General features: G+C 44.0%; 3 protein-coding genes across 4 annotated transcripts in view; 1 reads left to right on the top strand and 2 right to left on the bottom strand.

Moving 5' to 3' along the window:
- Positions 1-2,237: 2,237 nt before the first annotated feature.
- LOC139379360 (protein mono-ADP-ribosyltransferase PARP12-like) lies at positions 2,238-10,333 on the bottom strand. Its single transcript, XM_071122168.1, has 8 exons — positions 9,722-10,333; positions 9,217-9,352; positions 7,804-8,068; positions 7,582-7,677; positions 5,198-5,324; positions 3,601-3,769; positions 3,112-3,232; positions 2,238-2,896 (listed from the first exon to the last, which is right to left on the bottom strand). Exons 1-8 carry the CDS (start codon positions 10,048-10,050, stop codon positions 2,796-2,798), a joined length of 1,344 nt encoding a protein of 447 aa, XP_070978269.1. The 5' UTR covers positions 10,051-10,333; the 3' UTR covers positions 2,238-2,795.
- Positions 10,334-11,278: 945 nt separating this feature from the next.
- LOC139378736 (KICSTOR subunit 2-like) lies at positions 11,279-17,413 on the top strand. Of its 2 annotated transcripts, XM_071121182.1 has the most exons (4): positions 11,279-11,365; positions 11,599-11,851; positions 14,961-15,249; positions 15,938-17,413. In XM_071121182.1, the coding sequence occupies exons 2-4, from the start codon at positions 11,611-11,613 to the stop codon at positions 16,755-16,757; spliced, it is 1,350 nt and encodes a 449-aa protein (XP_070977283.1). In that variant the 5' UTR covers positions 11,279-11,365; positions 11,599-11,610; the 3' UTR covers positions 16,758-17,413. The 2 variants fall into 2 exon arrangements, with proteins under 2 accessions (XP_070977283.1, XP_070977284.1); XM_071121183.1 differs by lacking the exon at positions 11,279-11,365 and having other exon boundaries at positions 11,436-11,851.
- Positions 17,414-18,762: 1,349 nt separating this feature from the next.
- Positions 18,763-20,104, bottom strand: part of LOC139379359 (SLIT-ROBO Rho GTPase-activating protein 1-like) — a 31,855-nt gene continuing 30,513 nt past the window's right edge. Inside the window, exon 23 of the mRNA XM_071122166.1 lies at positions 18,763-20,046. Coding sequence (XP_070978267.1) covers positions 19,624-20,046 — 423 coding nt within the window. The 3' untranslated portion in view covers positions 18,763-19,623. The remainder of the gene's footprint in view (positions 20,047-20,104) is intronic.

Genomic DNA, 20,104 nt, shown 5'->3' with positions numbered 1-20,104 from the left:
GCGGCCGACGACTTGAACGTAAGCCGCGCCGTGTTCATACATTGTGATCGTCTCCCGGTGAAACGTCACACACTCGAGCGCCCATCACTGGAGAACCTGAGATTCTAGACACGTCTGAGTATCATACTGTCCGCATCAAATAGGAATTTGTCTTTGCGCCTGTAATTCACAGTCCATAATACCCAAACATGACATTCGATTCTAGACACAAATCATGAGCACGCCATAATTGGGTTTATTCTTGGGAGACGCGCATCGCTTGGATGATTTTGCAGCAGTCTTCGCTGCAACACCCTCAAATGCGTGTGCCAACATACCTGGTCATTGGCTGGGAGAATGCCACTCAAAATACCGGTTAACTTGTCCTTATTGATGCAAGGCATAGGCCCTTGTGAATCATGGATTTATATCAGGGGTTCTTCAACTTTTTCAGCCTGGGACACAAATTAGACATTTTGTGTTTTCCTGGGACTCAAGCTTAGGAAAATATGCAACTATACGTAAATATCGGAAAATGTAATTGCCATTATGGCTAAAAAATGCAATATAGACAAAAACAAATAACAATGAAATACCCATAAATATATTTTAATGTTTCTTTTTCGCCATTAAAAACACTCTTACATTCCTGTCTAGGTTGGAACTGTTGCTGTTAAAATACAATAAATGATTTCATTCTGAACTGGAATAAACGGATTGATCACATCACACAGATGTATAACAGAACATACACACAGGCTTTTTGATCGTGCAACCCTAAGTAGCAGTACATATTTTAAAAAGTATGTCTTGCTGTACATCTTACCGTATAAATTATTGTTGACAGAAAGTCTAGGTTGGAACTCTAGCTCTTAAAATACTTTTTTTTTTCATTCTGAACTGGAATAAACTGATTTATCACCTAACACAGATTTAGACCAGAAAACACACACAGTGGTAATGAGAGGTGTGTGGCTGGCTGAAGTTTTCAACAAGCATGTCTATTCTGGGCTCAGTTTTTGACAGTGCAACACTGAGGTCATGCTCAGCATTGACACTGTTTCTGTACTTGAGAACCCTGACTTGCATAGGTATGTGGTGCCAAACTGGATCAGAACATCTACTGCTCACTCAGTCAGGCAGGAGACCGCTTCGTGCTGCAGATGAGCAACCCAGATTGTTTGTCTCAAAAAGCATCTTGCCTCAATCAGTTTATTCCAGTTCAGAATAAAAATGATTACTTGTAACAGCAACAGTTACAACCTAGACTTGTTTTCAACAATACAGTAGATTGTACAGTAGGCCTGATCATTTTTCATCTTCATCTGAACTGTTTTTTAGGGTTGTACTTTCAGTAGCTAGTTAGTTTGCTTTGGCTAACGTTAGCTATTAGCTGTGTAACGTTACAAGGGACGGGATTTTTTGAAAGATAAACTCATATCTACTGCTATGAGAGATAGTACTCCCTTATTTCTGCTTTTTATCACCAGTTATAAAATGACAAAGCCTTTCTAGTTGACTTTTCCACTTTCGAAGCACGGTTTCCTGAAGCATTCTGCCCTGTTCTGAAAGAACTCATTGGGTTTACTGTCATGTTGTGCCTAGATGTTTGGTCAGGACGTGTCGTTTTAATAATTTGTTCGTTTCGAGAGCCTCATTACTAAGCACTTCCCCACACAAAACACATTGTGGGTGCTCCTCTTTATTTCTCAAAGTTTGTATGAAAGAGACAAATAGTCATCATTGTATTTGCGTTTCACGACAATTGAGCTCAGTCAGAACTGGTGGCTAGCTGGAATCCATTTCATGACAGCGGTGAGCGATGGCGAGTGTGAATAACAAGTCAGTGGTTTGAACTACAGCGCTGCAGGGTGTGGGTCGCGGAGTGATCTTCAAGAAAACTGCAGAAAAAAGATCCAGTAAACCGCGAAGCACATGGGCATCTCCCTCTACAACCTCTCCCCAAACTGAGCAGACTGTGGATAAGAGAGCGCAGTCGCACTTGGCCAAATTCATTCAATTAATGACATAATTATACATTTACGTCGCGACCCACCATTAACAGGTCCGCGACCCATACTTTAAGAAACGCTGATCGATATGGTTTTCATTTAGAATATTAGGGCCAAATGATGTTCATAATAAGGCTTCTGTGTAAATAATTATGTTAAATATGGGGAGACATGAAAATGAGTCTGAGTATGGTCTTGAGTAACAGAAAATAGACATGTAGAAAAATGATTCCACAAATAAACATGCCAGACCAGTCTATAGTTTTATTATCACATCTTCATCTTTACATAAATATAGAGATGCATGCAAGGGAATAGAGTTATATACTAGACTGCAATGAACTCAAAACGTGATAGATATTCAAAATGTTAAAATATACAGAAACATTTAAATACTTCCTCATTTGTCTACAGTCAGACAGTTTGTACATAAAATATGAGTTGTATTTAGGTATTGATACTTGATTACAGGAAACGTAAAAACAGACACCATCTGAGAGCACCGGGTTTTCCAATGAGCAAAAAAAAGAAAGTAATTGCTAAAGAAATGCATATTACATCAGTAACATTATTTGAAATTAGCAACACACTGTGATTTCCTGTTGCTGGCTCTTCATGGCTGTACCAGGTAGTCATCCCTGTGATATTGAGTGACTTACATACCGTGTTGTATTAGGGTGACTGTCAGCCAGTCCAAGTTATCCCCACTCACCAGATCCAGAGTAAAGGTACTCCATTCATTCAGAGAGGAACAGATCTGCCCATTTATTCCTCCTCTTTATTTTCTCTCTCTCCCTTCTCTCTCTACGGTGCAGTCTTGTTCTCCACTTCCATGATGGAGATGAAGCGTGGTCGGCGACGCACCCTCCTCTTGGTGTTGTGTTTGGGGTTCCGCTGGTACATGTCTGCAGGAAGGTGTGAAAGTGGAGGACAAGTTGATGAGGAGAGGGACAGAGGCAATGAGGGTAGGGATAAGAAAGGAAGGGTAGAAAAAAAGAGGAGTTCAAAGATGAATGACACCTTGTCCTGGTCACTGTATGTTTTGATATAAACATATTGATCGGGTTTATTTCAGCTATTTTAGTGCAGGTGTATGTTGGGGATGTACTAAGGGCTTTACCTTGAAAACTGAGGTAGTAGTTGCGGTGACCTTTCATAATGGTGACCTCAGCAGATCCGTCTGCCAGGTACGCTTCCTCCAGCTCCCGGGACAAGAGGGAGGTCATACGCTGTTTATCGTCCTGACCGCAAGACAACCGCAACACCACCACATACTTAGGCCGGGATTCAATCCAAGGCATTTTATAGAGTAGCACACTGGACAGCCGACAACGCAACTTTTAATGGTAATTTCCCGACGTTCGCAGGAGATAGAATTAACGGTAAACGATGCGCATGTGGGCTCATGCTAAATTAAAACTCAAGAGTAATGCGCTGCTCTATAGAGCGCCTGGCATTGAATCCAAGCTCTTATCAATACCGAATTCTCTTAAACCGTAACTCAACCAGAACATCACCACTACTTAACATCACAGAATCCTCACAACCATATCAACAACAAAACAAAAAGCGCAAAACTCAATGCCTCCCATTTTCCCTCCAGACTCACAGATCTTCCAAACTCAATCCAGTTCTCGTGGTCGCCCTTGTAGTACCACAGCCACTCAGTGGTCAGGATGTAGTGAGCCGGCTTTGTTACCGAGGAAACCGTGGAGAGGCGCCGCACGGGGTCCGACTCCTGTGTCATCGTTAGGAAGTCTACTGGCCGAGATCCTGGACTGAGAGAAAGAGAGAGATGTTCATGGATTATTTTCATTTTACAGTCAGACTTTATGGTATGTTGCCTGTAAAAATAAATACATCTACAAATGTTTTTTAGAACCCAATTAAAACAGTCACATTTTTTACCACATTCTTGCTTGGATAAGCCTTTTATATATCCTGTGCACATGCCGGCAAGTTTAAGAGAGAGTACATGTGGGCGGTCAGTGGCGGTCGATGCCGTTTAAGATGAGGGAGGACGATTTTTTATTTTATGAGCATTAACCAAATATAGCCTACAGAAAATCACACTGATTAAGACAAGTCACAATATTTTGGTCAGGTAGGACAAGGCTACTAAATGACTGCAAGAGCAAAATAATCCACTTGTTAAGCTACAGCACATACTGGCAAAATGTTCTGATCAGTGCTAATGAATGAGTCAACTAAACAAAATGATCACGAGCAGGACTCACCTCAACTTAGCTAACGTTTCCACAGCCTAATTGTAGCCTAACCCATATCCAAATGGAGATTCAGTGAAAATAAAAATCTGACATTGATTGATTGATTTATCAAGAGTCCCCACGCTGGTCTCAAAGCCGCGCAAAACGGTGCTGAAATAGTTGACTACACATGGGTGTCTTGTTTTGCACACTTTGTACAAAATAATAAAATGCAGTACTACGGGATATTTCTTAATGTAGCTCTTTATTAGCTAGCTACAACTTGCATGTTCACTTATCTCCAACCATGATCAACTGCCATGACCTAACCACCTGGGTGGTCTTAACCAATCATAGCACAGTATGATACGGCGGTAAAATGCATCCAATTATAATTCAGTATGTTTACACATATGAATATTATAACGGGTAATGCTAATAATAATAATAATGCTTCAAATGTAGTATAACAATTTGATGACTTTCGGAGTTTCAGTAAGCAACAATTTAATGCCTTTCAATTCAGTGATATTTATTCCCAAAGAAATGATATATAGATCCATCCAGTTGTGGTTAAGAAAACAGTGGGTTATGTAAAGAGATGGGTGAAGTGACATGCCTCGCAAAGTTTAGAACTGCCAGGAGGAAAGTAGAAAGGGCGCTGCCTAGCAACCATCATTGGTCCATTGTTGACATAGTCCCAAAATGTTTGCATGTCAGCAATCAAGTTTTCAAGTTACATAACTTTCATAATAGAAAAATACAGACAGTATTTTGAGTGTGATTTTCCTTTAAGAGCATAGTGCGCGCCAATGCCGCCTCAGCATTACGGCTACATTTCATACTAAGCTATAGGCAGAACTTTATCCTCAATCATGACTAGGTCGGTTCGCGTAAATAAAAGTTAGCAAGATGATAAAGTTGTCGGGAAAACATATTGGTTTGAAAAGGTGCATAAGAGTCCACTTTCAACTTTAGTGGGCAGTGGTGAACCCTGACCTGTGTGTGTTCCGGGGATCACAGAAGGCTCTCTCAATGTCCTCAGTGTGATGCAGGTGTATCCAGTCGTTCCCATCAAACACCTCCCACTTATAAGGCAGGTTAAAATGCACACGGATACACTGGTCTGGGCACACAAATGCATTACACAAACAAGCATGCGAGAACCACAACCAAACATACCAAAAGCATAGACATATACCAACAGCAGAGCATCAAGTCTGGGTCCAAAAGGCTCCTTAACAGCTTCCACACCCAAGCTATAAGACTGCTGAACAATTAATCAAATGGCCACCTGGACTATTTACATTGACCTCCCCCCACCCTTTGTTTTTACACTGCTGCTACTCAGTGTTTATTAGAATAATAGTGAAGACATCAAAACTATGAAATAACAGATATGGAATCATGTAGTAACCAAACAAAGTGTTAAACAAATCAAAATAGATTTTAGATTCTTCAAAGTAGCCACCCTTTCTCTTGACAGCTTTGCACACTTTGCATTCTCTCAACCAGCTTCACCAGGAATGCTTTTCCAAGAGTTTTGAAGTGTCACCAGCAAAGCACCCCCACACCTCCTACTCCATGCTTCACGGTGGGAACCACACATGCGGAGATGATCCGTTCACCTACTCTACGTGTCACTAAGACATTGCGGCTGGAACAAAAAATCTCAAATTTGGACTCATCAGAGGACAGCTTTCCACTGGTCTAAAGTCCATTTCTCGTGTTTATTGGCCCAAGCAAGTCTCTTCTTCTCATTTGTGTCCTTTAGTAGTGTTTTTTTGCAGCAATTCAACCATGAAGGACTGGTTCACGCAGTCTCCTCTGAACAGTTGATGTTGAGATGTGTCTGTTACTTGAACTCTGTGAACATTTATTTGGGCTGCAATGTGTGGTGCAGTTAACTCTAATTAACTTATCCTCTGCAGCAGAAGTAACTCCGGGTGTTCCTTTTTTAATTATCCGTTATTTTACCAGGTAAGTTTACAGCAACGACCTGGGGGATAGTTACAGGGGAGAGGAAGGGGATGAATGAGCCAATTGTAAACTGGGGATTATTAGGTGACCAGATTGGGAATTTAGCCAGGACACCGGGGTTAACACCCCTACTCTTACGATAAGTGCCATGAGATCGTTAAATGACCTCAGAGAGTCAGGACACCTGACACACGTCCCATCCGAAAGATGGCACTGGGCATTGGGATATTTTTAAGACCAAGATATTGTTAGCCCAAATAAATGTTCACAGAGTTCAAGTGCCTCCAACACCACTTCCAGCATCTGGTCTCCCATCCAGGGACTGACCAGGACCCTGCCTAGCTTCAGAAGCAAGCCAGCAGTGGTATACCTGTGGCATTCCTGTGGCGGCCCTCATGAGAGCCATTTACATCATAGTGCTTGATGGTTTTTGTGACTGCCTTGAAGAAACTTTCAAAGTTCTTGACTTTTCTGGATTAACTTTCTGGATTAACTGTCAAACATGTCAAACTAATGACTGTCATTTCTCTTTGCTTATTTTAATTTAACTAGGCAAGTCAGTTAAGAACACATTCTTATTTTCAATGACGGCCTAGGAACAGTGGGTTAACTGCCTGTTCAGGGGCAGAACGACAGATTTGTACCTTGTCAGCTCGGGGATTTGAACTTGCAACCTTTCGGTTACTAGTCCAACGCTCTAACCACTAGGCTACCCTGCCGCCCCATTTGAGCTGTGCTTGCCATAATATGGATTTGGTGTTTTACCAAATAGGGCGATCTTCTGTATACCACCCCTACCTTGTCACAACACATCTGATTGGCTCAAATTCATTAAGGAAATAAATAAATTCCACAAATGAACACGGTACACCTGTTAATTGAAATGCATTCCAGGTGACTACCTCATGAAGGCGGTTGAAAGAATGCCAAGTCTGCAAAGTTGTCATCAAGGTAAACGGTGACTACTTTTAACAATCTCAAATATAAAATATATTTTGATTTGTTTAACACTTTTTTGGTTACTACATGATTCCATATGTGTTATTTCATAGTTTTGATGTCTTCACTATTACTCTACAATGTAGAAAATAGTAAAAAGAAAAACCCTGGAATGAGTAGGTGTCCAAACTTTTGACTGGTACTGTACATGTACAACTTACCTCGACTAACCTGTACCCATGCACATTGACTCGGTACCGGTACCCCCCTTGTGTTGCTTTTAATTTCGTTTTTGACTTTAGTTTATTTAGTAAAGTTTTTTTTAACTGCATTTCATGAACTGCATTGTTGGTTAACGGCTTGTAAGTAAGCATTTCAGGGTAAGGCTGTTGTATTCTGCACATGTGACAAATAAAAAATTTGAACAGGCAAAAATACATAAAAACAAGTAGAAGAGAGCTCACCCTGGAATCTACAGTTCCTGCGTATGAAATGCAGACAAATCTCCTTCCTGTCCTCTTTCTTGATCACAGGCCTGGAGACCAGCTCACCTACATGCTCTGATACACACATATACAGAGGGATTATACACATACTGCAGACCAGGCCAAGAGAACAGCTCAGTTGCATAAATACTGCAGATCAAGCCAAAAGAACACACACGCTCCAGGTGAGGGATTCCGTACCTTTAGCATTGTAGGGTGTAGTGGGTGTGTTGAGGCGGTGGAGGTTCTGGTAAACGAAAGGCAGGTCTTTGATGATGTCACCGCTGAGGCCCCTCTCCTCCAGCATGCGAAGGCCATGCTGGTCGATGACGTGCTGCCTCTTGCACTTAGACCCGAACATGCAGTCGTCCTGCACAAAGTGCATGCACATGTGCATCTTGGTGCAGCCATCCCTGAAGGTACATGCGCCATGGGGCCCGGAGCCCTTGTTGTAGTGAGAGCACACCTGATGTCAGGAACACACAGCAACAATGTCAGAGACAATCATTGTGGCAATGCAGTCACACATAGCCAACCAGAGAGTGGCCAAGCAGTTGCCTTTAGAATACATGGCCATCGTCAAAATTATCTAACCTCGCACACCAAGAAGTTCTACTTTACCTCTTTGGGTAACGAATACTTCCCGGGGACAAACCCACATCAACAGCGTAAGTTTTTATATTTCCTTTTTTTTTGTATTCTTAAAAAAATATATAAAAATCTTTATTTGCTTTTTTCTTGTTCTTTTTTTTTTTTTTTTTTGCACACAGGAAGTCCCACAGGTCCAAGGTGTCTTCATCTCAGATCACTCTTCTCCGACATTGGGCTTTAGGCTGGACGTGGTGGTATTTGTAGTGTTTTTTGTTTTTTTGTTTCGTCTTTTAAACATTTTCATGAATTTACTGTGATATTTGTTTAGACTGGATGAGCCAACATTACTCTCGGACAACTGAACACACGTTTTTTCCTTTTTTTGTTGAGTAACTTGTTTGTGGCTCCGAGGCCTCCATATAGTTGGCCAATCAGATTCCAGGTGCATCTGGTTCGAAGAGGTATCGTCCAATCAGTGTGCAGGATTCACTTCTCACTGAACCTGCCTATAAACTCATCCAGAATTCCCTTCCCTGGAATGACAGGATGTCAGCTACTCCTGTCCTTCCCTCTTTGGGGAGATAGAATGAGTAAGAGATAAAAGAGTGAGAGAAAAAGAGAAAGATTGAGGAGGTCTACGCCTTCTACCCATGAGCTGGTAGACAAAGAGCACCCAGAACACTGCTACACTCCCTGAGGGCAGAAACCTGTAATGCAGAAACGTCCCACATTTTACTTAAGGGAGCAAGACTTCATGGATCAAGAGAGACAAATTTACATACAAAGAGAGCATGAGACACAGCATTGCATTTCTACTGCATTCATCTATGGGAGAAAGGGTATATGAAAGTCTACAGGGGCTTAGGGAGAGATGCTAGGGATTTGAGCTGGGCTCATTTCTTAATGGAGACCGCCAGGCCTTGGTAAGGCTCCATCCAGGTGTGTAGTGGGGCTCTAGTCAGTAGTGGAGCGGCCTGTGCTGTATATTCTCTGTGTGTTTGTTTCTGTGCGTATGTGTTTTACCTCCGGCAGCAGGGTGGGATCATTCTGCAGCAGTAACAGGAACAAGTCATCCTCGTGCAGCTCATGCAGAGTGCACTCCCTCAGGAGCGTGTAGTTATGCTCTGAACGCACGTCATGTGAGAACTTGCACTGCTTCCTACAGAGAGAACAGCACACACAGACAGACCGGAGTAGAGTATGTAAACAGACAGGAACGTACCATAAAGACATCAAGCATCCTTTTGCTTTTGTGTAGGCTACTGAAAACTCATTATCATTATATGCCTTGTTCCAAATCAAGGACTTTAAGGAAACATAGGTCATTCTGATGATAATAATAAATGTGCTAACACTACCTTACACACATTAGTGTACTAGACTAGAGGATGCAGGTGTTATTCGTCCAAATTGAGCAATACAGAATAAAAGGGGCGTGATAGCCATCTCATCTATGCTGCTGCTAGCTAGCCACTCCCCTCCTCAACCTTGTAAAAAAATTACTCACCACGGTCGAGGTTTCTCTTACCTGCCTTTCCCAAATCTACAGTTTCCATAAACAAAATATTTGCAAAGGTGAAGCTCCTGGCAATCTCTGCAATCTTGTTTTGTGTAATTTTTGCATAGTCGCAGCGACGTTTTTGCAACAATCACACAGTCAGTTCCCCATTCGTCCGTTCTCTCTCGGTTCCGCACCACAACAAACCGAGAACACTTCTTTACAATGTACCAAAAGTCGTCCTCAGTTATTTCAACACGCTGGAATACTTTTCTGTGCAATTGCTGGAAGGCCAGGGAACCTTTGTTGCTGCATAATATACTGGTGGCATGATTAATTACTCTGGAGTAACTGGACATTTTTGGTGCCTCTCACTTGCGGATGAGAAGGCGGAAGTAGAAAACCAGCAACAGATTGGCAGTGCTAGTAGTTCTTTCTCAACGCAGGGGCGATCGCGTTCAATTCAGAGCATCACAGAAATAAAAGTGGAAAGTGTTCTAAATATTGTTATATAAATATTCATACACATAGCTCATATAAACAAAGACATTCCGTCGTAAGAACACATACACCCAGCCATAAGACTGACCCCCTCTTCCTTATATAAACACACATCTCATCTCCCTCTAACTGGCCGGTCCCAAGAGCAAAGAACTTTTGCTGTGCACCAATGGGGCCCGCTCTGGCTAGAGCAAGGCCCGCCTCCAACCCTCCGACCAGTCAAGAAGACCGAAACGACAAGACTCCACCTACTTTATTCTATGTATAAAAATGAATGTAACCATTGTATAGGCCTCTTTTTCACCTGGCTCCTTGCCGAGTCATGTGAACTAGGTCCGTGCACGTAAAACTGCGGGACAAGATATCTCTGACTCATTAAAACTGTCTTTTGTTACAACTGAAATCCACTCTGTCCAGCGTCCGTGATTTGGTCTCAACTCTCCAGTATTTGAACACTAACAATATCAAACATTCTATTTTCAATAATCTGTTACCAATAAGCCACACATTAATTATATTTGCCCCCAATATTATACTGTTGATAAAAATTATTGGTAGTTGTGGTATAATTTCCCCCTTTCTCTTTGGGTCTGTGGTCACGGATTATTTCATCCATCTGTGAATGATTAACAGTGTGAGATGAAAAAGTGCTGAACAGTGCCCTTGTTAACCTTAACAATAACCCTTACCTTCTTCTTCTTGCTGTGTGGCAAAAATGTGCGGTGTCAGGTTTTAGCAGAGTATTGAAAACAGTCGTTTATGTTTGACGTCAAATGCTGCTAACACTCACCCCAGAAATCTGAAAAGTGTTCAAGGATACTTTAACAGACAAATTAAATCACATTGAGTGCTCGTTGGCAGGTCTTGTAAGGTAAATCAAGATGGTTTTTCGTTCCCATGGCATAGGGGTGGGCATGACTCTCCCTACAACTTGGTAAGTACTTAAATATTAACACAGCTCTATCCAACGAAAATGATGGAATTAAACACATTTTTTTTCATATTTCCATTCAAGTGTATTTCTGTAACTGTTTTTTAACCCCTCCACGTCAGAAGAAGGCGCTAGACGTTCAGATTGCAACGATTCCGCCAGACACTTCTGCTTTGCCGTAGTGTAGTGTAGTGTTGTGAATTGAAACCAAGATGGCGGCGACGGAATAGCAAGTTAAATTGGTATACAATATTTTATTTACCGCATAATGTTTTATACATTTCGTTTGTTCTATGCCAGTGCTGGATTAACAATACATTCTGACAAATTCAGTTTGACACGAGAGAGGTGTTGCTAAATTGTTTTACCTAGATCTTTAGCTAGCAGGATAGCAGTAGTATTGAGCAAGTATGCGACCAGTTTAGTACGGCAATAAATGTTCTATTCACATGTTATCTTGCTGTATTATCGTTAGCTATCCTAAAGCATGATGGAGGCTCCGCGTGAGGAGGAACTGCGGCCGGTGCCTCGTGAGCGGGCGATTCTGGAGAGTTTCTTCACGCAGCTCGGAATGTTCTCGTTCGACCGGGCGAAGGATTATGTGGAGAAAGAGAGGGACAGCAGCAAGAGCGCAGGGGCCATCTGGGCCGCTCTCCTCGCCGCCTTCGCACACCTTGCCGCAGCGGAGAAGGCCTATCACAACATGACGTTCCTGGGACAAAAACTGGGTAAGAAGCACCGACAGAAAATTCATTTTTTTGTTGCACTACAAAACTCATTGGTGTGGCAAAATGACACCCCTCGGTGCAATTAATGTGACCTATCACAAGTGGGACTAGTATCACCATGATGTTATTATCCAGACGAGAAAGTCACATTCCATAATAGAACGTTGAAGTGTAGGTTTCTAACAGCAGGTGGCGATACAAGCCCAGATTTTTATGATTTATGTATTCAGCAGCACATAACGTTGATATTATGGGGTTAGGAGGAAGAACGTACAACTGGATAAAGGATTTCCTATTTGGAAGGTCTATCCGGGTAAGGAAGTCTCAGGCAGCTAAATGGTGGATAACGGTACACCACAGAGGAGTGTGAATAGACCTCTGTTGTTCTCTATCATAATCAATGATGTTTACTTGCAGTTATAGCCGGATATGGGGAGGTCATTATTTGCAGATTATGGGGCCTTATGGAAGGAGGGGAAGAAATGTGACATACATAGTCAGGAAGGTACAGGAAGCGATTGACGAGGTAGAGCGGTGGGCATTAATGTGGGGATTCAGGTTCTCTGTAGAGAACTATGTGTTCTTTACCAGGTGGGAGATGATATATGCTTGAGGTTATATGGAAGAAACCTGGAGAGGGTGGGGTTCTTCCAGTTCCTCGTGGTGTACTTTGACACTAACCTGACCTGGGCAGAAGCCATTGATTGAGTGATGGGAGGGTGTAAGGTGTAAGAAGGTGCTAAATGTGATGCGCTGTCTGATGGGGAAGGAGTGGGGGGCTGGGCATTCCTCATTTAGGACCATGTACAGTACCAGACAAACTCATTCAATGTTTTTTCTTTATTTGTACTATTTTCTACATTGTAGAATAATAGTGAAGACATCACAACTATTAAATAACACATGGAATCATGTAGTAACAAAGTTAAACAAATCAAAATATTTTTTACTCTTCAAAGAAGCTTTCCTTTGCCTTAATGACAGCTTTGCACACTCTTGGCATTCTCTCAACTAGCTTCACCTGGAATGCTTTTCCAACAGTCTTGAAGGAGTTCCCACATATGCTGAGCACTGCGGTCCAACTTATCCCAAACCATCTTAATTGGGTTTAGGTCGGGTGATTGTAGAGGCCAGGTCATCTGATGCAGCACTCCATCACTCTCCTTATTGGTCAAATAGCCCTTACACAGCCTGGAGGTGTGTTGGGTCATTTGTCCTGTTGAAAAACAAATGATGGTCCCACTAAGCCCAAACCACATGGGATGGCAGATCGCTAAATAAATCACTGACAGTGTCACCAGCAAAGTACCATCACACCTCCTCCATGCTTCATGGTGGGAACCACACATGGGGAGATCATCCGTTGAACTAGTCTACATCTAACAAAGACACGGCGAGTGGAACCATAAATCTTGAATTTCAACTAATCAGACCAAAGGACAGATTTCCACCAGTCTAATGTCCATTGCTCGTGTTTCTTGGCCCAATCAAGTCTCTTCACATTGGTGTCCTTTAGTAGTGGTTTCTTTGCAGCAATTTGACCATGATGGCCTAATACACGTAGTCTCCTCTGAATAGTTGATGTTGAGATGTGTTATTTGAACTTTGTGAAGCATTTATTTGAGCTGCACTTTCTGAGGCTGGAAACTCTAATGAGCTTATCCTCTGCAGCAGAGGTAACTCTGTGTCTTCCTTTCCTGTGGTGGTCCTCATGAGAGCTAGTTTCATTATAGTGCTTGAAGGTTTTTGTAACTGCACTTGAATAAACTTTAAAAGTTCTTGAAATGTTCGGAATTGACTGACCTTTGTTTTAAAAGAATGATGGACTGTCATTTCTCTTTGCTTATTTGAGCTATTCTTGCCATTATATGGACTTGGTCTTTTACCAAATTCTGTCTACCACCCATATCTTGTCACACAGCACAACTGATTCCCTCAAATGCATTAAGGAAAGAAATTCCACAAATTAACAAGGTACACCTGTTAATTGAAATGCATTGGAGTTTAGTCGAATGGTAGCTTCCTGTAAGTCCACCATGGCTACTCCTGCCTAGTTGATTGAGAAGTGTTGGAGAGACGACAGAAAGATAGGGTGTCGATCCATCGGATTTGTTTAATAGACATCTGGATACTGTGTATTAGGATACTGTGTATTAGGATTCTGTGGTCATTTACACAGATGGTTCAAAACTGATTCAAGGACAGGATGCACTGGGTCAGCATTTGTGGTGCAGGAATGTGGGGTGGCAGCCAGGAAACTTATTACAGATCATCTGGCTGTATATACGGTCTAGCTGATGGGCATACTGTTGGTCTGGATGTGGGTGGAAGAAGTCAAGCCAGCCAGAATAGTTATTTGCTTTGATTCATTCAGTGTTGATGAGTTTGAGTACCTGCTTTGAGGTACTACAAACCCATGGCAGGATACGATTTACTTGGGTCCCAGCCCATGTGTGGGTGGAGGGGAACGAGGCAGTTGAGGTACTGGCTAAACAAACACTTAGTAGTGGGGATGTTGTAGTTTCAACGAGCAAGGCCGAGGCAAAAATCCTGATATGGACAGTGATGGTGCAGCGATGGCAGGAACAGTGGAATAGAGATACTGAGGGCAGGTGTTTATTTGAAGTACAGATGAAAGTCTGGGAGTGGAGGATGGCAGGAAGGAACAGAAGAGAGGGTGCTATTTTTTACAAGATTAAGGATGGGACACCGCCAGTTGAATAAGACTTTAAATGTGATAGGAAAGTGTGATTATTGCCAGGAAACAGACGGTTGAGCATGTATTGCTACAGTGTGGGCAGAATCAGAGGGAAAGAGGGAGAATGAGATCTAGTACGAGGGTGGAGGTAATGCACCATAATGTTAGATGCCAAACGCCGATAAAACCCACAGAAGACAGCACATCACGTCTACCCCACACGGACGGGGAAGTGGAAGTGGATGTTTACCGTATTTATCCCAGTTTCCATTTCCCCTGAAAATTCGGTTGTTGGGACTTTAAAACATCAGCTACGTTAGGTTATAGCGCCACAAACAACAATTTCCAACATGGACTGTTTTCTCTAAGTTGCTCCAATATGTTAATCAGGATCATAACCCACTCTTGCAGGCGGCCAGTCGTTCTTCAGCCGCAAGGACTCCATCCGCACCATCTACACCTCCCTGTTCAACGCGCTGAGGAAGGTGGTGACCATGGGGCGCCACGCCCAGCCAGGCTCCGTACCCTACCTGGAGGACCTGCTGTCTCACCTGTCGGAGCAGCTGTGCCACTTCACCCAGGCACGCATGGAGATGGCTGACCTGTACGAGAAGATGCATGCGCTGGGCAGCCAGAAGAACATCAACTCAGAGGAGCTGGTCACCACCCTCGAGGCAGTGCTGCAGAAGTACAGCTCCAGGTGGGTGGGACGTGCCATGTGTGTAAGCTCAGCTGTGTGTGCAGGCTGTGATAGTGTGTGAGTGGCTGAGAAATTGCAGAAACAAGAGTATGGGGAGGGAGGGGCGGGTGGTGGGCGAGCACTACAGGGGAGGGAGGGGTGGGGAGATTTCTGCTGAAATCAGCAGATGTAAAATTGAGCTCAGCCGGAACCAAAGCAAACCCAACACAGAATTGCCCACTGTGCGGCGGAGTCGCAGTTCACACTGCAGCGAGTCACAATCTGGCACACATGGGTGGTTGTGCAGTCAGGGTTGAAGGTGACTTTCTCGCACAGCAGTCGACACTGCCAGGAAACGTAATCAGCACTGAGAATACACAGGATATTAACTGCTAATCAGGGCCAAAACCTCCACACCCAGTCGCACACACAAATGTGCATAGTGCGCACACCCTTAGCAGCACAGAGCACCAGAGACATCCAATTCTGTTCTACGGCCACAGTCCATCTCTTACAGTATATTAATTAGCATTAGTGCTAATGAGGCTATTTATCATTAGGATAATTGGTCTTACAGAATAGTGAACACGATTGATTCGTAGTGGAGTGTGATCAGTTAAGGCTACCATCTTGACACCAGCAGCATTTCTCCCTTATATTAGATATAGCTTTCTCTCCAATGACCCCTCCATCTCCTCCCTCCTCCCAGGTTCCACCACCCCATCCTGGGCCGCTTGGAGGGGGGCTTCCAGACAGAAGTGGATGTGGTGACACAGCTCCTGCGCTGCCAGGCCCAGGTGTCAGAGTGGCACTTCCTGCCCGCCCTGCTCAGCCTGCACGGGGCTAGCTCTAAGCTCACTGCCTGGGGACAGCTCTTCCAGCGCCAGAGGGAAACCCGAAAGCACCTGTTCGGGGGCCAGTCCCAGAAGGCCGTGCAGCCACCTCACCTGTACGTGTGGCTGCAGCGCCTCCAGGGGGCGCTCCTGGCTAAATTCAGCTTCTACTTCCATGAGGCGCTGAGCAGGCAGACGGTGTCCGCAGACATGAAGGCCCTGACGGCACGCACGGCGCCCGATTACCACGGCAAGATCTGTTCGTTTATCCGCAAACACGATGCCAACAACGTGTCGCTGGTGTTCGACAACCGCGGCTTGGACAGCTTCCAGGGCCACGGCTACCACCACCCGCACTCGTACCGCGAGGCGCCCAAGGGTGTGGAGCAGTTCCCCGCCGTGGTGTCCCTTCCCGGGGGCGAGCGGCCACTCACGCACTGGCCCAACGTCATCATGATGATGGGCGACCGCGAGGCGGAGCTCAACACGCTGGACAAGGTGGTACACTTCTACGACGACAAAGTCCAGAGCACTTACTACTTGACCCGACCAGAATCACACTTCACCCTGGTGGTCATCTTCGATGGCAGGAAGTCCGAGAAGGACTCACACATCACCGCCTTCCTGCAGGAGATCTCTGGCTCGCTGAGGAACTCCAAACCATTCAGCACCCTCAAACCTGGCTCCAAAGGCTGAGAGAGAGATGCCCTACTTCATATACATCGTAAACTGACTGTCCCCATAAAGGGGCAGAGTGTGTGTGTGTATCGTTAAGAGAAACAAGGGATTGTTCCAGTTCCGTAGAAAGACAGGATGGATGAAGTTGTCTAATCATTAGGAAAGCTTATTGAGTAACATTGTTGCAATATTCTGATTGGTTTTAGCTTATTAAAAATGGGTGGCCAGGACCTTTTGCTTTACGACTTGATATTTAAAATATAATTAGAACCTCAGCATTAGCTTGTTTTAAATCAGAGAATGGCTTGAACCCGTGGTCCAACTGTTGGTTCTGTTGAGCATCGTGCTTTGAATCCTTTAGTTTGTTTTGCCAAATCAGTTCCAGACCAAAGATGTGCGTCACTGATTCTTAGACGCAGTGTGGCCTTCTCACAGTGAACGTTTGCGCTGTTTCTATTCCAACACAGGATAGCCAACTTCCTATCCCTCTCAGGGATATGATGATGCTATGTACTGAAGTCTTTTGCTTAATTTATGTATACTTTTAACATTTGTTTGTTTACCGTTTTAACAAAAGTGCTTAATTTGGTTTCACTGTATGTCATCTTATGTAGTTGTACTTATTTTGCCGTTTAATTCCTGAATAAAAGTTTTGAGACGACTGTAGAAAAAAAGCAGCATGACGTGTGTGTAAGAGGTGCTTTCACGTGTTTCGGAAGCTACTTAAGACGGCAGGGTAGCCTAGTGGTTAGTGTTGGACTAGTAACCGGAAGGTTGCAAGTTCAAACCCCCGAGCTGACAAGGTACCAATCTGTCGTTCTGCCCCTGAACAGGCGTGTTTGGGAATATGGTGTATCTGGTTGTGTTAGACTGAAGTCGGGCAGAACGACAGATTGGTACCTTGTCAGCTCGGGGGTTTGAACCCACTGTTCCTAGGCCGTCATTGAAAATAAGAATTTGTTCTTAACTGACTTGCCTAGTTAAATAAAGGTAAAAAAATTAAATACGGACATTAGTGAGTGTTCAGACAGCCAACTGTAGCACGTCCCATCCCCTTTTCCGACCCCACTCACACGCCGCAGGTGATAAGGCAATAATGAAGGCTCGACGAACCAAAACGCACTTGTTAATTTCTTCCCTTTTATTTATAATATAAACACAACATCAATACTATCCACTTGGGTATAAGAGCTTGTCTTTAGGAAGCTCAGGAGTTTCAGATACAGCAACAGACTAAACCATTTCCTTTAATTATCAGACACATTCTGAGAGAAACCAACGTCCCTTAAAATGCACCTGTTTACATGTTATAATGCTACATGCCAAGTACACAATTTTCCCAATACATCAAAGTGCAATGTCACAATAGATTAACTCTAGGATTCATAATTCAGTCTTCTACTAAACACTGATTATTTCATTCTAAGTGCTGCTGCTCTCTGTTCGGGACATGCACGAGTGGATAAAACTCCCCACAAAGACGAGGGTAAAAAAAAAAAGGCACTTTCACATTGACACACACAAACCGATGCACGCCCATAGCCCATTCTTAAAGACACACATCCCCAGTACTGCTCAAACACACACGCAACAGTTCCCAACCCAGTAAAGAGGACACATTCAGTGTGCTGCTGTTCCAAGTGTATTTTGGGCATTTACACTCAAAAGCCCCACAGCCTGTTTGCTTACTGTGAACTTAAGGTTATTTAGTGACTTCAGTCTAACACAACCAGATACACCATATTCCCAAACACACCAACTGCCAGCAACACGCACCCCTGTCCTGCACATGTTATGTTACTAAAGGCAGACATGAATAATCCATCATTTTATCCACCATCGCACTTACAAAGGAACAGAACGAGGGCAGGCAGAGGAAACACACACAGACAAACAGGGGAAAGAAGTCACACACACACACAGGCCGAGGGAAACGTACTCTACAAACTCCTAACCCCCTCCACCACTGTACCTCCAAACTATTTCCCCTGGCCTGTGAGTGTGTACCTGGCCTGTGTGTGTATCGGTTGAACACGAAAAGGCGGTTTTCTAGTAGTGGGGGTTAACGCCGCTGCCGGCCCCTGTGACATTATTGCCCACTGAACATTCAATAGAGAGCTGAACAGTCGTTAAATACTGGAACATTCATTAAATAGCTGAACATTGGTTAAATAGAATGTGAGTTTTGTCACCAATGCCTCGAGAGGCTTCGGTTGAGGCATTAGTGAGCTTAGCAGCGGAACGAAGTGAAATAGAAAATAATTTAAAAAAAGATCACACAGACATCCGCCCTTATGTTTCCACTCTGTGTGAGCCTCCCTTTACCCATCAGGCACATCTTCACTCCGCATTGTCCTTTACTTTTGCGTCGCCAATGAAAATCGCTCGTAGATGCAGCAGCCAATCGAAATACACTAAGAACACAGCAGCCTTTTGGTGATAGACCTTCATTAGCTGAGGAGCCTTTTGTCATTACATAGTCAACGTTCACATCACTGAAACTACATTTCACTGGAGGAGAACTACACTTCCCACACATCTGTGACTACATCTCTTTTACAGGATAGGGTTTCTGCTTTCTTTAGCTTATACTTTTTTTCCTTGTACTTCTCCCATTCAGCAGTCCCATTTTACACAGCTACCCTTTGATAAATGCTTTGATACATGGAGAACGTTAACTCCTACACACCAAGAAGAGAGTACACACCAACCTGACGACACACATAAATATCATGGCATATCATAGATCATATATTATTTAGTATTACTACATAAAAACTGTTTGTTTCAGATCTGTCCTACCACTTTCTACCCTTGTTCAGGTTTCTAAACAGTAAGCAGGTACCCTGTTCTCCCACTCTTTATTTTGACCCGGTTTGGCTCATCACACGGTGCAGGACTTGTCCAGCAGCGGGGGCAGAGGGGGGGTGTTGCTCTTGGGCGGCACCAGGGGTTTCGGCCTCAAGGCTGGGGGGCGAAGCGGAGCTCCCATACGGAGAGGAGCCCCCACTACGGGCTTGAAGGAGCCCAGGGTGTCGGGGGAGGGGTTGGTGGATCGGATGGGTGCGGGAGGGGGGCCAGGGAGGGGAATGAGGGGGCTCAGAGGGCTGAGGGGACTAGGGGTACCAGGAGTCCCTGGGGTGGAGGGGGTGCTGTGGGGGCTGGGCGACTCGGAGGAGCAGGCAGTGATTGGGTTGTTCTTAACCTGCTCCAGAGTGTCCAGGACCACGTCAGGAGCCGGTCTGCAGCCCCCACGCTCCAACTGCCTCAGCTGCCCCAGAGCCACACTCACACTCTCCTCTATGTCCTACAGAGAAAAGGGAACGAGGAAAGAGAGAGTGGCAGAGAGAAAATATAAGATGAAG

This window comes from Oncorhynchus clarkii, chromosome 21 (assembly GCF_045791955.1).
Source record: "Oncorhynchus clarkii lewisi isolate Uvic-CL-2024 chromosome 21, UVic_Ocla_1.0, whole genome shotgun sequence".
In the NCBI taxonomy this organism is placed as follows: domain Eukaryota; kingdom Metazoa; phylum Chordata; class Actinopteri; order Salmoniformes; family Salmonidae; genus Oncorhynchus; species Oncorhynchus clarkii.
The sequence above is the reverse complement of the archived record's forward strand: the minus strand, read 5'-3'. Positions and strand labels throughout refer to the sequence as shown.